Raw genomic sequence first — 18,362 nt, forward strand, 5'->3', positions numbered from 1 at the left:
TGAGAGTAAGATGGCCATATGTAAATAAAGGAGTGGATGTGATATGTAAACAAATAAAATAAATAAATTTAAGTAGAAGAAACATGAGACCCATAAGGAAAAGTTCCACTATAGAATGCTCTTTTTGGGATGCATCACCGTTCTTACATTTCCCTGTACCCCTATATTTCTAATAGCTAATGGCCCATAAGTGTGCCTGTGAAATGGAGGTATACTCCCATTCTAAACTTTTTTCCTTAAAAATAATAATAAATTCTACACTTGTACAACTTAGTGAATTTCCCAATCTTACCAATTAGTTCTTTCTTTTATACAGGTGATATTAGTTTGTTTAAACCAGGGGTGTCAAACTCGATTTCATTGACGGCTGCATCAGGGTTGTGCTTGACCTCGGGGGACCAGGTTGGGCATGGCCAGGGTGGTTGTGGCCAGTTTGACATCACTGTCGGGGTGCCTGTGATAGTTCGAGGGCTTCTGCCAGCGAAAACGGACTCCCAGGCTCCATTTTCAGTTGCCACGGCCTCCTGCACCCCTCTGCCATCCCATTTCATTCATCCCACTTCCCTGAATTTCCCTTTGTGTTTCAGAAAATAGAATGTATTTCTGGGTTGTTCCTCCCTCTTGCATCTTCCCATTCTACCTTCTCAAATAGACCTGTTTGTGTGTGAATGGCACTGGTTTGGATACTTAAGCAACAGCACTTATAACTGGACTATTGTAAACCATGAGATCCGAAATAAGCTCTTTCAAGAGTTATGGTACCCCATTAGCATTCAATGGATTTCTTGCTCACTTTTCACCTCAAGATGCCTAATTGTAATTCAAATGCAAAATGCACAGTGTTTTTGAATCCCGTATGAATGTTAAAATTAATAAACAGTTAAATGCCTGATAGAAGAGATGTATCTTAACAGCAATAACAAATACAATTCCACGGGGAATGCATTCCTGGCAGAAACAGGAGTGTGAATCAAGAAAACCCTTTCAATGTCCTTTAATTGAGTTCAGATGCTTTATTTTTTTCTTTCCTGTTTTAAAACAGAATGTCCAGTTTTGTAGAGTCTCCTGAAATAGTGAAAAAGCTGTCATGGGTGGAAAATTATTGGCCTGATGATGCTCTGCTAGCAAAACCAAAAGTGACCAAATACTGTCTAATTTGTGTGAAGGACAGCTACACAGATTTCCATATTGACTCTGGTGGAGCCTCTGCCTGGTATCACATCTTAAAAGTAAGATACTTTATTCCAATTAATCATGAGCAATTAATAGTGTAACAAATTCACACTAATCTTTGGCGTTTGCAATTCTTGAAGGTAGAAATAAGAAAAATTAAGACTCTGCATCTGTTGACATGCAATGCTGGCAGTGACCTTGCTGATAGGATCATCAAAAATTTTATTCAATATAAGGAGGGGGTAGCATGGAGAAATAACTTATATTGTTTAAATATCTAAAATGTGTTCTAATGTGCAAGTATGCATGTTTTGTGATGGGTCAAAAATACATTTGAATAAAATAGCAACAGCACTTGGACTTATATACTGCTCCATAGTACAGCACTCTCTGTATGATTTACAGCACTCTCTGTATGATTTACAAATGTCAGCATATTGTCCCCAACAATCTGGGTCCTCATTTTACTCACATTGAAAGGATGGAAGGCTGACTCAACTTCGATCATGTCAGGATCGAATTCCAGACTATGGACAGAGGGGTTGAATAATAAAAAAATAGACTACTTTCTTTTCATTTAAACTTACTATTCCTTAGTCTGTTTTTTAAGACAGCTATCCTGTCTCTATATTCTTTCTTTCTTCAGGATAAACATATAGTCAATGCACTAACTAGTCCTTCTACATTTTTCCTTCCAACCTCTTAGTTGCTTTCTTCTGAACATACTGTAGTTTATCAGTGTCCTTCCTAAAATACAATGCCTAGAACTGGATGTAATATTCTAGAGGTTCTGATAAATGCAGAATAGAATGGAACAATCACTATATATATCTGAAATAGGTAGCTGCTTTATGCTAGGTAAAAACCATAGCCATAGAAGAAGCTTAAGCTATTCATTGGGGACTTCAGATCACTCTAATCTTTGCTTTTCTGTTACAGAGAAATAGGTTAAGAGAAAAAAAAATCTAGGGTTTGGGTTCATGTGATCTAAGAGCTTACTATTCATGATTCCATTCTTCAAAGGCTGAAAGACAAGGGAAGGTTTGAAGATAAGAAACTAAATCTGAATTGACCTTAAAAAAAAATTCTGTTTCAGGGAGAAAAGATATTTTATCTCATCAAACCAACCTCTGCAAATATCTCCCTCTATGAGCGTTGGCAATCAGCAGCAAATCACAGTGAGATGTTTTTTGCTGATCAAGTGGATAAATGTTACAAATGCACAGTTAAACAAGGACAAACACTCTTCATTCCATCAGGTAGGAAAATGGTTGCAGTTAAAAATTAAAAATGAAAGGTTTGCTTTGAACATGCTTGTTGGTTTGAATTTTGGAAGTATAGATCGGAAATGATGAGAGGTAATATAGAGTTATAAATTTTCCAATTAATTTCCTTAGAATATAATTCATTGGTTCTGCAGCATGCAATACCCAGTTATGTATCTGTGTAAAGATTAATTCCAGCAACAAATAAGTAGCATCCCCATGTCAGCTTTTAGTAAACCAGGTTTGGATTTTTCAAAGGGTGAATCTCAATTAGAAATAAGCATCCTCTGGCCTTCCAGACATTACCAAACTACATTTCCCAGAATCTTTCAAAATTGGCCATATTTGTTCAGCTGTTAAGTATTTTAGTTGAGCAATATTGGGTAGGGGAGGTGTTGCAGATTCTTGGACTAGGTGTTACAACACTTATGTATGAGTAGTAGAATGGATAATTCCATATTTAACTCTTGTTGAGTCACCTTGTAAATGCCTCACTGAATTTTTTCATCATTAAGGTCTCAACTAGAAAGCCAGAGATAAGTCTAGCAAAGAATAAGGTGTTCACAAAGAATGTTTATAGGAGATAATAAATTACAAGGGAAGGGCACGATATATTCCTTTTCTTCCAGCAAGTATCTTTTGTTGGTTCCTCCCATTTTAGTCCATTTTCCAGAACACAAAGTTGTTCTCACAGATGTTAGTACAAATGTAAGCAGGACTAGGTGAAGCAAGCATACTTATTGCATGTTTAATATCTTTTTTTTAAATTCTGTACACTTAGTGTATACACAAGTATATTAAAATTAGGCTATTTTTCATCAGACATCATTTATTTTAAATTATCATTTGAGACTCTTGGGTGCCTTCTAGAAGTTCTGCCCACAGATAATCAGATCTGAAGCCTTATTTCTGAAGTTTGGCACTAAGGATCAGACGAGATAGCTTTTGCATTGCAGTTTCTCTGCATGAAAGTTGCCTTACTTGGTCTTGGAATTGAGAACAGGCTGGGAATTTATGGCTATCCTGGCAACTATGGACTTGATCCGTGTTATTGAGGTCACAACCTATATTGGGGAAATCATATGTTAGTTTTTAGTTTTTTGTCTTAGGTAGTACAATATGATCAGTCTCTTATAATTCCCTTAAATTTCTCTGCACCTGCTCCCTGACACTGGGAGGAAGGACTATTTGACTGGTCTACCTCAGTTATATGATGAATCCTACTGGAAGGAGTGGGTCTTGTTGCAACATTTGACTGATTGTTACTTGGAATGACAAGTTAATGATCAGATTGCACCAATCTGGATAGTGTTCAAATCCTGGAGGCTTACATTATTTTTAGAGGAACTCCAGGAGATGATACATCACATAATATTTAGGATTTTAGATTGAGATGGCATTCATTACAGTTATTCATGATCTTTGAAAGTCTCAGGCTAGGATGGTGGATCCATCCTGGCCTTGCTGGATCATGCTATCCTTCTGGATTAGTTTATGAGTAGGGTGAAGGGGGCATAATTCTATGAAGGTTCTTCTCCTTCATTTGAGGCTGATTCTAGTTGGTGTTGGTGGAGAGAAGTCCATCTTAACACCCCGGCACTGTGGGATCTCCATGTGTTACTTTATACTGACTTCTGTTTAACATCTGTTAAGTAACACTGATAAGCTGATGATACTCAGTTGTATATCTCTGCCCCAGGATGCTCAATTAATTTCCTCAGGTTCTTTCTCAGTATCTAAGGACAGCCCTGCTAATTCACTCTTCTTTCCACCCATCCTCTGCTGCAATAATTCCACATATCATGGAAACTTTGAGAATAAAGCCTGCTACGTCTTTCTTACCTAGGAAGCTTTGGAATTATAGCCTGCTTTGACTGTCTGGAAGGTAGAAGTATTACCTATACAGAAAATATAAACCAGTTTCCAAAATCCTCCTGAGCTGAAAGGAGTTCCCAGTGAATTGAAAATATGAACAATGCAGTTAAATTTGTGATTATAATACATGTTTAACAAAAAGGTCTTATATGTTTCCTTGGTTTTTTTTTAAAGGATGGATTTATGCAACTTTAACACCTGTTGATTGCCTGGCCTTTGCAGGACATTTTCTACATAGTTTAAGTGTTGAGATGCAGATGAGGTAAGACAATTGTGGATAACTAATTATATTCCTTTAAAAAAAAGATGAAAATTGGTTACAGCTTTAGGCACATGCCTGAACATGTATATTGAAATAGATTCCCAACTTGTTTTTCCAAGCTGCTATCATATCACACTTAACAATTTTCTAAAGCACATTGAAAGGTGTGTAGCATTTTCCCATATTTTTTATTTCATGTGTTACACCAGGTTTATTAGAATAATTTTATTTTTTTTAAAAAAAGAAACAACACTATTATTTGCAACATTGTTCAATTACTGTAACTGCAGTCATATATTATGAAACGGATCATTTCCACTGTTCTAAACTCTGAATATTTTCTCGTATCTGTTCACAGTTAATGTTCAAGTCTGAATATGAGTAAAGTATGAGTAAATTTTGTGTTAGGCTTCAGGAGAATAAATGTTTTTGGCTATGTTACACTTAACTGAATGAGTCTGATACATTAAGTCAGATTTAATTTTGAGGAATTATGAATAGGATTGTAGTGCCTCCTGTGCAGAGGTGGTATTCAGCAGGTTCTGACCAGTTCTGGAGAACCGGTAGCAGAAATTTTGAGTAGTTCCGAGAACCGGCAAATACCACCTCTGTCTGGAGGTTTTACAGTATCCTTCCTCTGCCATGCCCACCAAGCCACGCCCACAGAACCGGTAGTAAAAAATTTTTGAATCCGACCACTGTATGTCAGGGGTACCCCAACTAGACAACTTTAAGACTTGTGGACTTCAACTCCCAGAGTTGCTGGCTGGAGAATTCTGGGAATTGAAGTCCACAAGTCTTAAAGTTGCCAAGTTTGGAGACCTCTGCTGTATATGTTGTATAATTTTGCTGTACATTTGTTTGGAGTCTGTTATTCCTTTGGTGATGATTACCAAGATCATTTAAAATCAGCAAAGATCATGTAAGACATCCTTTGTTTTGAATTTCTATATTTCTGTAGCAACTGACAATTCTAGATAAGTGCCTGGGAAATTAAAGCCATACCAGATGTATTCTGGGCAATGATAGTAGAAATATATTTTGGGTGCGGGAAAGACTTTTTGTGAGCTTTGCAATTGAAACATTTTTTGCTGTGTTTCCTAGAGCATATGAAGTTGAAAGACGATTAAAAATTGTCAGCTTAACCCAGTTTCCCAACTATGAAACAGCATGTTGGTATACAGGAAGATATCTGCTGGAATCATTTAAAGGTAAATAAAAGTAATTTTCCTGCTCCTGTTTAATAACTTGGTGTTACTTTCAATTAATATTTAAGCTGACGACTATACCTAGCCATATGTTGTAATAATTTGCATGCTTTTTTTTGTGGGGCGGAATAAACTTCACCAACGAAGCACTAAGTTTCAGTCCTAATTATGTATTTATTTATGTGTTCATATCTCACTTTCCTCTAAGGTCTCAGTGGCATATACAGAGGTGTTCCAAAATTTTATTTCCTTTCAGCAACAATATGAAGTAGGTTGAGATTGGTCCACATATCCCCGTTGATCTTTGTGGTTGAATAGAAATTTCAACCTATAATCCCTTGCTTAAGTCCAACCTTTGAATTGCAGTACTACAATACACTAGCTCTAAACTGACCTCAATGTTAATAAGTACCCTTGATCCTGAAGGTGATTTGAGTATAATACGAGCCTGTTTGAAGAAAGGACTGGAATGGTAGCAATCTAGAAGCAAAGATTAACAGGTGAATCCTCTGTATATTTGCCTAACTGCCTTTTAATATTATCACTGTATTTTGTAGTAACAAATTCCATAATTTCACCACCCATTGTATCATGAGTGGGAAATAAGTGTTGGGGGCTGACAGCTTGTAGTTCTGTCATTGGAATGATGCTTAGATAATCAGAAATGACAATACCATTTTTCCTGCACATTTTTTTCTTTTAGAGCTATCTTAAGGGCTGTAATGACATCCATCTTGGAGGCAAACTTCTCCCATTTCTGTCCTTCAATCCCCTTTCCCAAATGCTTAAAAATTGGAGACAAACTGGGTGAATTCCACCAAGCTTGTTTGAGGGAACTTAAATGATTAGCTTTGTAGAAGTTTCCAAATCATGTTCACGCTTTTATTTTGGAAGAAAATATTGTGTCATCCAAATTAACATTTTGTTGTCCTATTTTGCCAGTGAACCCAATAGCTACAAATGGAGTACTTAAGTAGCTTTCAGGATACTTGGTGGCTACTCCTGTACTAGACAAATTGTTACTTGGTCTCAATTCCAAGTTTTGGTCTATATTCTTCTGAAGATAACTTTTTAACATGAACTTTCCAAAGCTTCTTAACTTCCCCTCCATAAACTCATTCCATTTGTTCCTTTATTCTTTGTTCTTGTATTCTTGAAATTATTGTTTACTTTGACCACATGGTTTTTCATCTTGTGAGTTTCTTAAAGTACAATATTGAAAGTGTTCATCATTTCTTAACTATCGTATCAATATAAATAGCCAATTTGGATATTGGTTGCATTTGTCTAAAATACTAAACATTGGACTTTAGTAGGCAAAGGATATAGGAAAAGCTGAATTTGGATTGATATGGCAATTTTTAGTCTGTTGATACACTTATGAGATATTTGCATAGGAACATATAATAATGAATCAACAGATTAGGAATGTTTTGCTTAAATGCTTTACTTTTAAAAATATAAAGTACAGTATTGAGCATGAGAAGCCTATTTGAGTGATGAATTTCTCAAAATCCAAAACTTCCCAATATGGAAACACGGTGAGTTGGGTGGGGGAGACTGAAGTGGAATCTCATTTTGATAAAGTAGATAGAACATGTTTGCATGAATCAGATGTTGCTCGTGCAAATTTCATTTGCCCAATTTTTAGAGAGAGGGCAACAAGGAATAGAGGACATGGGAATGATGTTTCCACTAAGGCAGTGTTGGCTTCAGTTCTATGTCTTTGAATACCAGCATCCCAGATTTTATCAGTTTAGAATATCACCACTAAATCTAGCATTTGTAGTCAAGTCAGAAATTAGCAAAATACAAATGGGAAGTTATGGAAGTTCAAGTTCAAATTCAAAAGTAATCTTTAAGCTTTGGAACTACTGATTTATGATCATAGAAGTTCAATGCACAAGCTTTTTGACAGCCAGCTTAATATCTTACATATATGATTTTAAAAAGCTACATCAATAGACATTTGGTTACATTCATTGATTGGAATTCTATTTTTTTCCTCTATTAAGGTTTGCACAAAGCTGGAAAGCAGCCTCCCTCCCATTTAGTCCAGGGAGCAAAAATTCTAAATGGTGCTTTCAGGTCTTGGACTAAAAAGCAGGTAGGGATCTTTCTGTTGTATAAGTTTGCATGGCAATTCCGAAAAAGAGAACGTGAACAACTTTCTAGAATTTTCTTTCTGTAAGAGCAGAACAGTTTTACATCCAGATTTGTACTGCCATTCAGATGTACTTGTGTCATAGCACTGAAATGAATGGCTGGGAAATGCACTTGAAATTCTAAGAGGGGACCATGGCAGAATGAAGTGCAGGAAAGTGGGAGGTCACATAAAGCATTTGGGTTGGGAAGGAAACAGATTTTTAAAAAATGACACTTTCTTTCCATACATGGCTCTGGACCCCTTCCATATGTAGGCTCTTGCTGTGAATGCAAAAATGTCCTTTCATAATTCTAAACTACTAAATTTTGTCTCATTTGAATGCTCCATAAAGTTAATGCTGCATGATTTTAAATAGCATAACCTTATTAAGTTTCTTGACAATTTTTTTAACTTTCTGTATTTCGTTTTATTCAACTCAAGGCTTTAGTGGACCATGAAGATGAACTCCCAGAACATTTTAAGCCAGCACAACTAATTAAGGACCTTGCCAAAGAAATAAGATTAAGCGAAGTAAGAATATTTTATTGAATAAAATACTTTGTGCATTTTCTCATAAAATACCAGAAAAAGTTATTGTCATGTCTGCATGATCAGTCAAACTCCTTCTCCTTTAATTACAACAGCTATGGCTTGTAGTTTAATGTGGAAAAAAGTATTTATTTTAGGCTATATATCAATGATGTATGTGTTTAAATGTAACAAGGTTATTCCATTACAGTTTGCTTTAACTATCTTTACAGGTAGTTCTTGACTTATGACTGATTGATCACTTAGAGATGGTTCATAGTTATAGTGGGTCCTCCAAAAGCTACTTACAACCTGGTCTCAAAGTTATGGTTGCTACAGCATCCTTACGGAAGGCTCCATAACAGTCATGAGTCATGAGGTTATCCATATATAACTTCTATTAGACACTTCTTTTATCTGCACATAAAAGCAACACGTAAATTTATTTTTCACGCTGAGTTTGTACTTAGTTTGGCAACTTGATAGGGCAACAAACAGTAAATTATGAAATAGGAGAGTTTTGTCAAGAGGTATGGGAACTCCAGAGTGAAGTAGAGTTGCTTTGTCATCTTTGCAACTTTGCTTTGTCATCTTTGCAGCTCTTCATGAAGCTTTGAGATGCACCTTTTACTGTAAAGGATAGTAGCCACGATCTCAATAAAATTGTCTGATTTATATTGGTCTTTTACTGATCATTCTACCTTGACAGCAAAATAAAATTCTCTCTTGCATTTCTTTCAAATTAATTTGAAATGCATTCCTTTAAAACTGATTAGTGTTTTAGATAAGAGGCTATCTTCATTTCTTTTTTTATTTCTATTGTTTTAATAAAAAAGAAAAATTGGAGAAACTAGGATTTTTAAAAAAAACAAATGAATAATAGAAAAAAAACAATTTAACAACTCTATATTTAAAATGATTATATTTTATTGTTATCAAATATTGGTGGGGATGTTTTCTTAATAAAAACATTTTTATAGTGTAAGGCTGACTAGACATGTTTAAGTGAGGCTTTTTCAGATTTATTTACTTACATTAAATTATATGCTGCCCACCTATTTGTTGAGTGACTCTTTTTCTATAGAGTCTGTAGAACTTATACAACACATACAAAGAAATAAAGGTAACCTGCCACATTAACGCTCAGAACCAAAGTATATAACATTTTATGTTGGTGTATAAGGGACATTTTTCTGAAAAAACATACCAAACTGGCATTGCTTTATTGCAATATTACATGTAACACAATAAAAACCCTTTGCAAATTACAAAGATAAATAGTAAGTGGTATAAATTGTGTTTCAATGAATCATACCATTTGGGTTCAATATTCTCAGTCCCATCATGAAATTTAGGAATAAACTATAGGAGTGTAACCATAGAATGAATTATATCCTCAGTTTTCTATAGTTGTCATAAGTGGAGCAAGATATGATAAAACTATGAAGCAACTCTGGCCTGCTCTGTCAATCTTCAGTAGAACAATCTTTATAAATCTTTGGGAAAATTCTGAAAATAATGTTGAAATTTAGCTATTTTGTAGCAACAGAAATATGAAAGTTGATCTGACAATATGCTCATGTTCTCTTTCCCTGAAGAATGCTTTGAAAATCAGCAAACCTGAAGTGGGTGTTAATGTGAATGTTGAGGAAATTACTCCTGTGGAGAAAGAAGAAATACCGTCACCTCCACCACGAACGCCTCCTCCACCTCCTCCACCACCATCGCCACCTCCACCACCACCTCCTCCTCTTCCACCACCGGCTGAAAAAGTCCCTAAGAAAAAGACTCCCAAAGCAATAAAAGCACCGAAACCCACCAAGTTATCTAAACCTCCCAAGCCACCTAAACCTCCCAAGCCACCAAAGCCCCCCAAGCCCCCCAAAACCCCAAAAGTAAAGGGGGAGGGGAAGAAAAAAGGCAAAAAAGTTAAAGAACCGCCTCCACCTGCCATTCCAAATTTAGATCTTCTTGAGGCCCACACAAAAGAGGCCCTAACGAAGATTGAAACACCAAAGAAGGGAAAGGTGAGCAGAATTAATGTTCAGTAATAATTTGCAGCCAGAGATCTCTTGGTTGTTGCTTTCCTCTTTAGCTCATGGTAATAGGTGAGCTTCCAATTTTTTGATATCCAAGCATAATTTATAAACATAATTTCCAAAATTGATATACCTTGCTCAGTCCATGCCCTTGACTTCCAGCTGCCCTGGTTTTGTATGAGTTCCCTTCATGAAATTAGATACGGTGACAGTGAAAGTTTTCTATCTGTGCTTTTTACTAGTTTGTTGGTTTGTTTAAGAGTATAAATCAGTGGATGATCACACTAGAGTGGGGACTAAGATGGACGGTTGTAGTACCTTTACCACTGGCAGTATGAAGAACTTGAACTGATTCTCACAACTTGTGCAATCCATAGAGATCCCCAGCATGTGGACAGAACTTCATTACTTCATTAAGAATTTCCAGGACTTAATAAAGTAATGAAGTTTTGTTTTTGATTAGTCCACGTATTGGAGATTGCTATGGATTGCACAAGTTGTGAGAATTGGTTCATAATATGTAAAAGAGTGTATTAGATTAGCAGATTAACCCGTTTTCCTTATTATCTGTACCTTGTAGTGCTTTTAAAATAAAGAAAAACATTTTTTTGTTTGATGACCTTTGATGTTTTAACTTTCAGTGTTATATTATTTCTAGACAAAGCTTAGCTCCTATTATTTTGAAAATTCATACTAGTCAAATTGACATATGGGAATTAGTAGGAGAGAGGCATGTTTTTTTGTCTTTTTATCTGAAATTATCTGCCAATTTCTTTATTACTTTTAACTAGGTTGCCAAGAATGCTTTGAACACCCCTAATAAAGAACCCATTGATAAACAAAATGAAGTGGAAAAGTTTGAGATTCGGGAGCAGAATAAATCCAAAACTGAAGCAAAATGGAAATATAAGGTATAGCATCTCATATCTTGGACTTCAATAAACATTTTAGTAAGGACCATACTTATGCCTAGTGCTCATTAGGGATACCTATTGGATAAATGTTCTCTGAAATTTCTTCTGACATTTTTTTTTCTTCAACAAACTGCTTTTTAAAGATTTTTTTTTTGATTGAACATTTTTAAACATCTAGCTCTTTTTTATTTTCTTTTTTGAGTATTTAGAAATGGTTATCATGAAACTAATTGAAAGTGAGGGCAAGATTTCCTGTATATCATTAACACTTTTAACCTCTTCTTTTCTGAAAAAATACCAGAAAGTTAATTTGTTTTTTGTTTCAGTTATTTTGGAGGGTGGGGGTTACAGAAAAAAAAAAGGAATTTTTTGCAGCTTCAGTTCAGTACTAGAAAATTATTTCACTTGTTGACTGATCATTTTTGTTCATTTTGGAGTAGGAATGCATTGCCAAAAACAATTGCAAAAAGCATTTTTTTCCAGATTCAACTACAGTCAACTATTTATTTAATTGTTTACATATATGCTGCCCATTTGTTAACTAACAATATTTAAAGACAGTTTGCAATTATGACAGCATATGAAACACAGTATATAAAAAGATATTTGATTAAATAATTAACAATGAAATAAATTAGCCCAAGAAATTATTTGGAATTAAGAATCATATATATGTATGTATGAGAAACAATAATTATTAGCAATATTTGCAATAATATATATTTAACATAGTTCTACTTATGAGACTCTTCTGTTAAGATAAGGAAAAAGAAGCATTTTTTGCTGATATTCTTTCTCCAAATAATTTTGAAATACCAATGTAGTAGTGAAGAGGATATTTGAATAGGATTCTGCAACTAGCCAGGAAAATGTGAACAATGCATCCTTACTCTCTTCTTTCAGCAGTATTGTACATTGAATTTCATTTTGTAGATTGAAATACTTCTATTCTCACAAGAGATCTCAGAATTCAGCTTATTGTGCAATTAGTATAATCATTTGACAAATGTACAGTTCTATTTGTATCATACCAATGTATTTTTAATTGATCTTATAGATGCACATTCATTTCACAATTTAGGAAGTAGTTTTCATCAACACAGCATTCAGAGGCACAGAGCTAGCGTGCAATTCCATCCTGCCGCTGTCCTGTCTCATCATAAATCTCACTGAAGCCTGATTCACATTTTCATGTCCATACAAAGTAAGATGTGGGCTATTCCATAATGATGCAATTGCACATATCTGTGAGATGTCATGGCCCATTGGATTTGGTTGCTGGAAATTTAAGATACAGCACATGTTTTTAACCAATATCCTGTGCCCTTACATACATAAGCAACAAAATGGTAATTGTTTTCTATCACCCCCAATTTCCTTCTGCTTTCCTCTTAGTTTTGTCACATAAAATTGAACTCAATGTTTTAGTCTGCAGTTAAAACTCCATGGCAGTTTTAAGGCTCCAAGGCACATTATTGTTTTAAGCAGCCAACCATGAGAACCATTTCAGTACCCTTGTTGCTGTGTTACTGAACTATTTAGGGTTTTCCTCAGCAGCCCTACTACCAATTAAGTCAACATATGTATTTTCACTTTGTAACAGATTATATGACTCAGAACAGTTCTTATGGGAGGAAAGCTGGGATGTACACTGCTCTATTTATATTCCATTGATTCTATGCAGCAACAAATAGTCTCGCAGCTGATATAATAACGGTTGCCCTCTAATTTTCAGAACAGTAAACCTGATTCATTACTGAAAATGGAAGAGGAGCACAAACTGGAGAAGACACCACTATCAGGAAATAAAGACAATAAATTTATTTTTTCTTTCTCCAACAAGAAAATACTGGGGTAGGTGAACACTGACTAATAAAACCAATACTTGCTCTGATTTTTGAAGGCCTTCCACATTTCATAACTTACTATATATATATCCTATATTATTCCCAGTTAAACATAGATACAAGTACACATGTCTAAACATATTTGTGTTTGATGTAGTAGAATGAAAGGGAAGAAAAAGGAGGGTGGATATAAAGTATTGCTTTTTTCTGCCTTTAACTCAATGAAGAACTCTTATATGGAAACATGATGACCCAGACTTAAGAGTAGATTTGTACCACTGTTAACATGTTATTTTATTAATTTGTTATATTTTTATCCTGCCTGTTTTACCATATTAGTAAGTCAAGGCGGCAAACATACCTAATATTCTTTTCCTCTCCCATTTTCCCCACAATAACAATCCTTAGTGGTTGGGCTGAGAGAGTGATTGGACCACAGTCACCCAGCTGACAGGAGTAGAACTCACAGTCTCCTGGTTTCTAGGCTAATACCTTAACAACTAGACCAGGGGTATCAAACCTGATTTTATTGAGGGTTGTGTTTGAACATGGGGGGCCAGGGTGGGCATGGCTTGGGTGGGCATGGCCTTCTTGAAGTCACTCATGTTGGAGGCACCTGTGATGGCCCAAGCACTCTGCCAACAAAAACAGGCTCCCTAGCTCTGCTTTCAGCTGTGATGGCCTCCTGCAACCTTCTGAAAGCAAAAACTGAGCTCAGGAAGGCCACATGCAGCCCTCGTAAGCTTCGTTTCTGCGTGAGGCCTTCCTGAGCTCTATTTTCACTGGCAGAGGGCTGCCAGAGGCTGTCACAGCCAAAAACAGAGCCTGGGAGGACCATGTGCAGCCTTCCCAAGCTCCGTTTTCGCTGACAGGCATCACAGGCCATTTCTTCACTGTTTCCAGGGCAACCTCATGGGCCAGATCTAAGCACTCCATGGGCTGAATCCAACCCACCACAGGCCTTGAGTTTGACACCTCTGAACTAGACCACCTCTGAACTAGACCAAACTTTTATTCCATAGGGCTATTTGTTCTCAGAACATTGGAGTCTAGAGCTAGAACTACAGAAATGAGTTCATGCCATCTAAATGACTTCAGAAGTAGCCCAAGTTGTTTCAGTGGTCAGGTCATTAATGGAAAAAAGGAGGAAGGGAAGAAGGAAGTGAGAAGGCAAGGAAGCTTTGTTTGCCCATAGTCCTATAGCACGGGGGAAAAAAACAACAATAGATAAGGGCTTAATTTCTCTCAATCAGAGAAAGAAGAACTGACTCTTTCAAAAAGCATTAGGAAGTCTGAGGTTTTATGGGAAGCGCCTGCAATGTAACCCTGTTCTGACGATATTTGGTGCTATGTTTCATGATGATCATAGGCTGAATTGTTGTTCTAATAATGCAAGGTATATTTAATGATATGATTTATTTCCATTATGTCATGAATATGCATTATTTATATTGTACTTTATTGTTGACTATGAGCTACTAAGAATCCTAATGACCAAAGCAGCATAAAAGCATGTGTAATTAAGGACTAAATAAGCAAAGGAACAACTATATGCCTTTTGGATTTTAATTAGAAGAGTGATGTATCCAGAAATGATACATCTCTGTGAAGATATAGAAGTGCTGGAGCTATAGTCTAATTAAAATCTGACTCTTAAAAAAACTGTCAATAAGAATTTCATTTTGGGATAAAATTGTAAGCATAGGAGGAAAACTGAAGAGTTGATAGACGACAGGTCCATCTCTGAAAGATAAACCTTTGACATAGTCTTGGTAGCTTACAGCATCAGACTTGATGGTGCAGTTTTCAGATCCTGGTGGTTTCCAATGTTTTTTCTCACACCGGCAAGAATAAGGAGGCCCAGAGAGGGCGGGGAAAAGAGAAAATTGGCATGATCCTGAGTCGGGAATGACTGATTCAAAGTTAGGATAAAGATTTTCCATTTGCAGCAGAGGGTCCTTGTTACATAATGAAGAACCTTCATTAGGACATGGGGAAGGAATGTTCCTAGCAATGCCTGGTGAGAAGTAATGTTGGATCAAGAACATCTTCAAGAATTTAACTGGAAATCTACACATGCCATTGCATGATGCTATATATGCTGATTTGCTATTAAGAAGACCTTCCATCTGTCCTTCTTGCCTAATCATTTGACTCTATTGGAGTGGTCAACCATTATAAATCCCTTTTCCTTTTTTTCTGACTTCAGTGTGCTTTCATCCTTTTGATTTATAATTTGGGGAAAGGATAGAAAGGAATATAGAAGTCATAACGAATGTAACCATAAACATGTACTTTCATATTGGTACAATCCCATGTCATCACCCTCCCTCTCAATTTTTAAACATCTGCAGCTGCTTTAATCAATGTTATCACCATCATTAATAACATTTCATTTCATTCAGTCTAACCTGAAAGTAATTATTTCATGCTGTGTCTTGACAACTAAGATAAATGAACTCATTTTTGCTACCTTTGTTCAGATTTTTCTTCAGAAGTAAGAAAATCTCTTTTTAGTGATACTAATGATACTGCTCAGTTGGCAAAGACTGAATTCAATAGTACTTGTAGATATTAATAATAGAACATTTGGTTGATAGCATCTTTCATTTTTCATATTATTTTTTTCTGCATAAATGGGTATGTCTGTAGAATGCATATGAACTATTTATTTCAGAGTTTTTATATATGATTATATTATGAACCAGATGGTGCTGCATTTGAATTTAACACAGTAGTTTTTTTTCTAACTTTCAAGATCAATAGAGGTTGATCAGTTCCTTGCAAATGAACACTTTGTATATCAGATGAGTTTTAAAATAAACCACTTAATATTAGTCTACCAATGTTGGTCAAGCATTGATAACTATATTTAAGTTGATTCTCTTAGCAGAATGATAAATACCATCTGCCACATAAAAGGGATAGAATTTTTATTCATAATTATTTGTTTGATTCTTTAGTAATATATTTTTGATACTTCTATTTAAACAAGACATATAATTTTGTTATAGACTGATAATATTGGCCAAACTATAAACAAGGAGAAAATAGGTACCACACTTGATTTCTCTCAGTATTTATTTATTAGTCCTTTATGCTACCTTTGTTACTTTATAATCAGAGGTGGTATTCAGCCGGTTTGGAACGGTTCTGGCATACCGGTTGTGGAAATTTTGAGTAGTTCGTAGAACCGGCAAATACCACCTCTGGCTGGCCCAGGCCACCCACCCCCGCTGTTACCTCTCCTATATTCCCTTGTTTTTTTAGCTCAGCTGATTAGCTCAGCAGAAAGGGTGCTCTCCACAACCGGTAGGAAAAATTTGAAAACCCACCACTGTTTATAATGTACCTAATACTCCTTCCTCCTGTTATTTTCCCAACAACATCCAGCCTGTGAAGTGGGTTGGGCTGACAGAGAGTGATTAGCTCAAGATCATTTGTGGCCTTCCATGTTTAGGGCAGGACTAGAACTTACAGTCACCAAATTGGCTTGGGAACTTCCATTATGTGTGCCCACTTGAAGTGCCTTTAGACAATTCTCATCCATTCTAAGGGGAGTTGTGCAGAATAATATTTCAAATGATTGTTTCCTAAGCATATTTGCTGATGACTCAGTGCCAGAGAGCTTCAATGACTTAATCTACTTTTGCAAATTCACTGTCATAGTTTGTGGAACATATACTTCTATAGCATGTTACTGTTCTGGTTATCACTATCCCAAACAAATCCACTGCAGAAGGCAATGGACTGTTATTTGCCACATTGATCCAGGCACAGCACGTATACAAAGGAATCCAGGAATTTATTTCACATTGCAATCATGTACATGAACAGATACAACTTGTAGTTTAGCAAACAAGTTGAAGAATGAAAATGAAATAAGCAGAATAAGTAATGCCTCATTTTTAATAATGAACTTAAAATTGTATCGTTTTTATCATGAGAATAAATTTTACCCTCTTTCTACTGCTCCCCCCCCCCCATAGTTGGAGTGTGATATCTCACTTTTTTTAGTAAAGGTTATATGTTTCTGAACTGTACCTATGTAATATGTATTTAAAGTGTGGCATAGTGGTTAATGTGCCGGACTAGGAGCCATGAGATCAACATTCTACTTGTCCCTTGTGCACAGAAACTGACCGTGTATCTTTGGGCTGGTCGGGGTCTCTCCTTCTTAGATTGTGAAATGAAAAACTCTCTATCAGTCAGCACTGAACCAGGGTGGTAGATTAAAGCCTATAATCTTCAGTGATGAATTATTTTGCACTGGGTCGATCTGCTGCTGCTGCTGGTGATTGTGATTGTAATGATGGTGGATTTAGATACCTAGTTGATTAAAAAATCCACCAAAGGGATTTTGGTCTCTTATACCATACTGTATATCTTGCTGTCTACTTTCCGGTGATATTGGAAAATGTATTTATGTAGTGCACTGTTTCTCTACATATACCCACTTGTGAATTCTAAATATTTGTTATTTATTGTAGGTCAAAATGACTGTAATGTGATGACATTTCTTCTTTAAAACTTGTTTCAGTATTGCCCTTCCTGATTTAATTTCCTTAGATCAAAAGGAATGAAAACTCAGTTGAATCCTGGTATATTTGGGTCACAGCAAAATTTCAAAGAAGATAAAGCAAAACCTGTGAAGGATGAATATGAATATGTCTCAGATGATGGAGAATTGAAGATAGATGAATTTCCAATTAGAAGGAAGAAAAACACTACAAAAAGAGATTTATCATGTAAGACTGTTTCTACTCTTGTGTAAATTATGCTATTCATCACAGCAAAGCAAAAACAAAACAAACTGAGCTAAGGATAACTTTCCGTTCAAAGTAGTAACTAGCAAAGTTTCTGTGTGGCCCTTAGAGTTGCAAATGTCGAGTCACAGACTCTTGCAGGTGTGAGTCTAATTGTTTGGACAGTGTTCTTTTTTTCCAGCTTTGTTTAACCTATTTGCAGATTTGTTATATTTTGGGATGATTCAGTACATGTGCAGGAAGACCTTTTAGCTAAGAGTGCATGTGCAGAAATGAAATATTACCAGAGTAATTGGAAATACATTTTAAAAATGAGATGGATTGCCTACATGTTGTTTT

General features: G+C 35.8%; 1 protein-coding gene across 2 annotated transcripts in view; it reads left to right on the forward strand.

The window, feature by feature from the left end:
- The window catches only part of PHF2 (PHD finger protein 2), a 151,088-nt gene that overhangs the window by 109,135 nt on the left and 23,591 nt on the right, over window positions 1–18,362 (forward strand). For both annotated transcript variants that reach the window (XM_087954804.1, XM_026677200.2), the window contains exons 6-15: window positions 1,043–1,229; window positions 2,270–2,432; window positions 4,488–4,575; window positions 5,680–5,786; window positions 7,799–7,890; window positions 8,371–8,460; window positions 10,056–10,484; window positions 11,288–11,407; window positions 13,146–13,264; window positions 17,827–18,005. In XM_087954804.1, coding sequence (XP_087810930.1) covers window positions 1,043–1,229; window positions 2,270–2,432; window positions 4,488–4,575; window positions 5,680–5,786; window positions 7,799–7,890; window positions 8,371–8,460; window positions 10,056–10,484; window positions 11,288–11,407; window positions 13,146–13,264; window positions 17,827–18,005 — 1,574 coding nt within the window. The remainder of the gene's footprint in view (window positions 1–1,042; window positions 1,230–2,269; window positions 2,433–4,487; window positions 4,576–5,679; window positions 5,787–7,798; window positions 7,891–8,370; window positions 8,461–10,055; window positions 10,485–11,287; window positions 11,408–13,145; window positions 13,265–17,826; window positions 18,006–18,362) is intronic.

The sequence above is a fragment of the Notechis scutatus genome, chromosome 2 (assembly GCF_049901735.1).
Source record: "Notechis scutatus isolate UNSWTSFEM ecotype Mainland chromosome 2, rNotScu1.2, whole genome shotgun sequence".
Lineage (NCBI taxonomy): Eukaryota > Metazoa > Chordata > Lepidosauria > Squamata > Elapidae > Notechis > Notechis scutatus.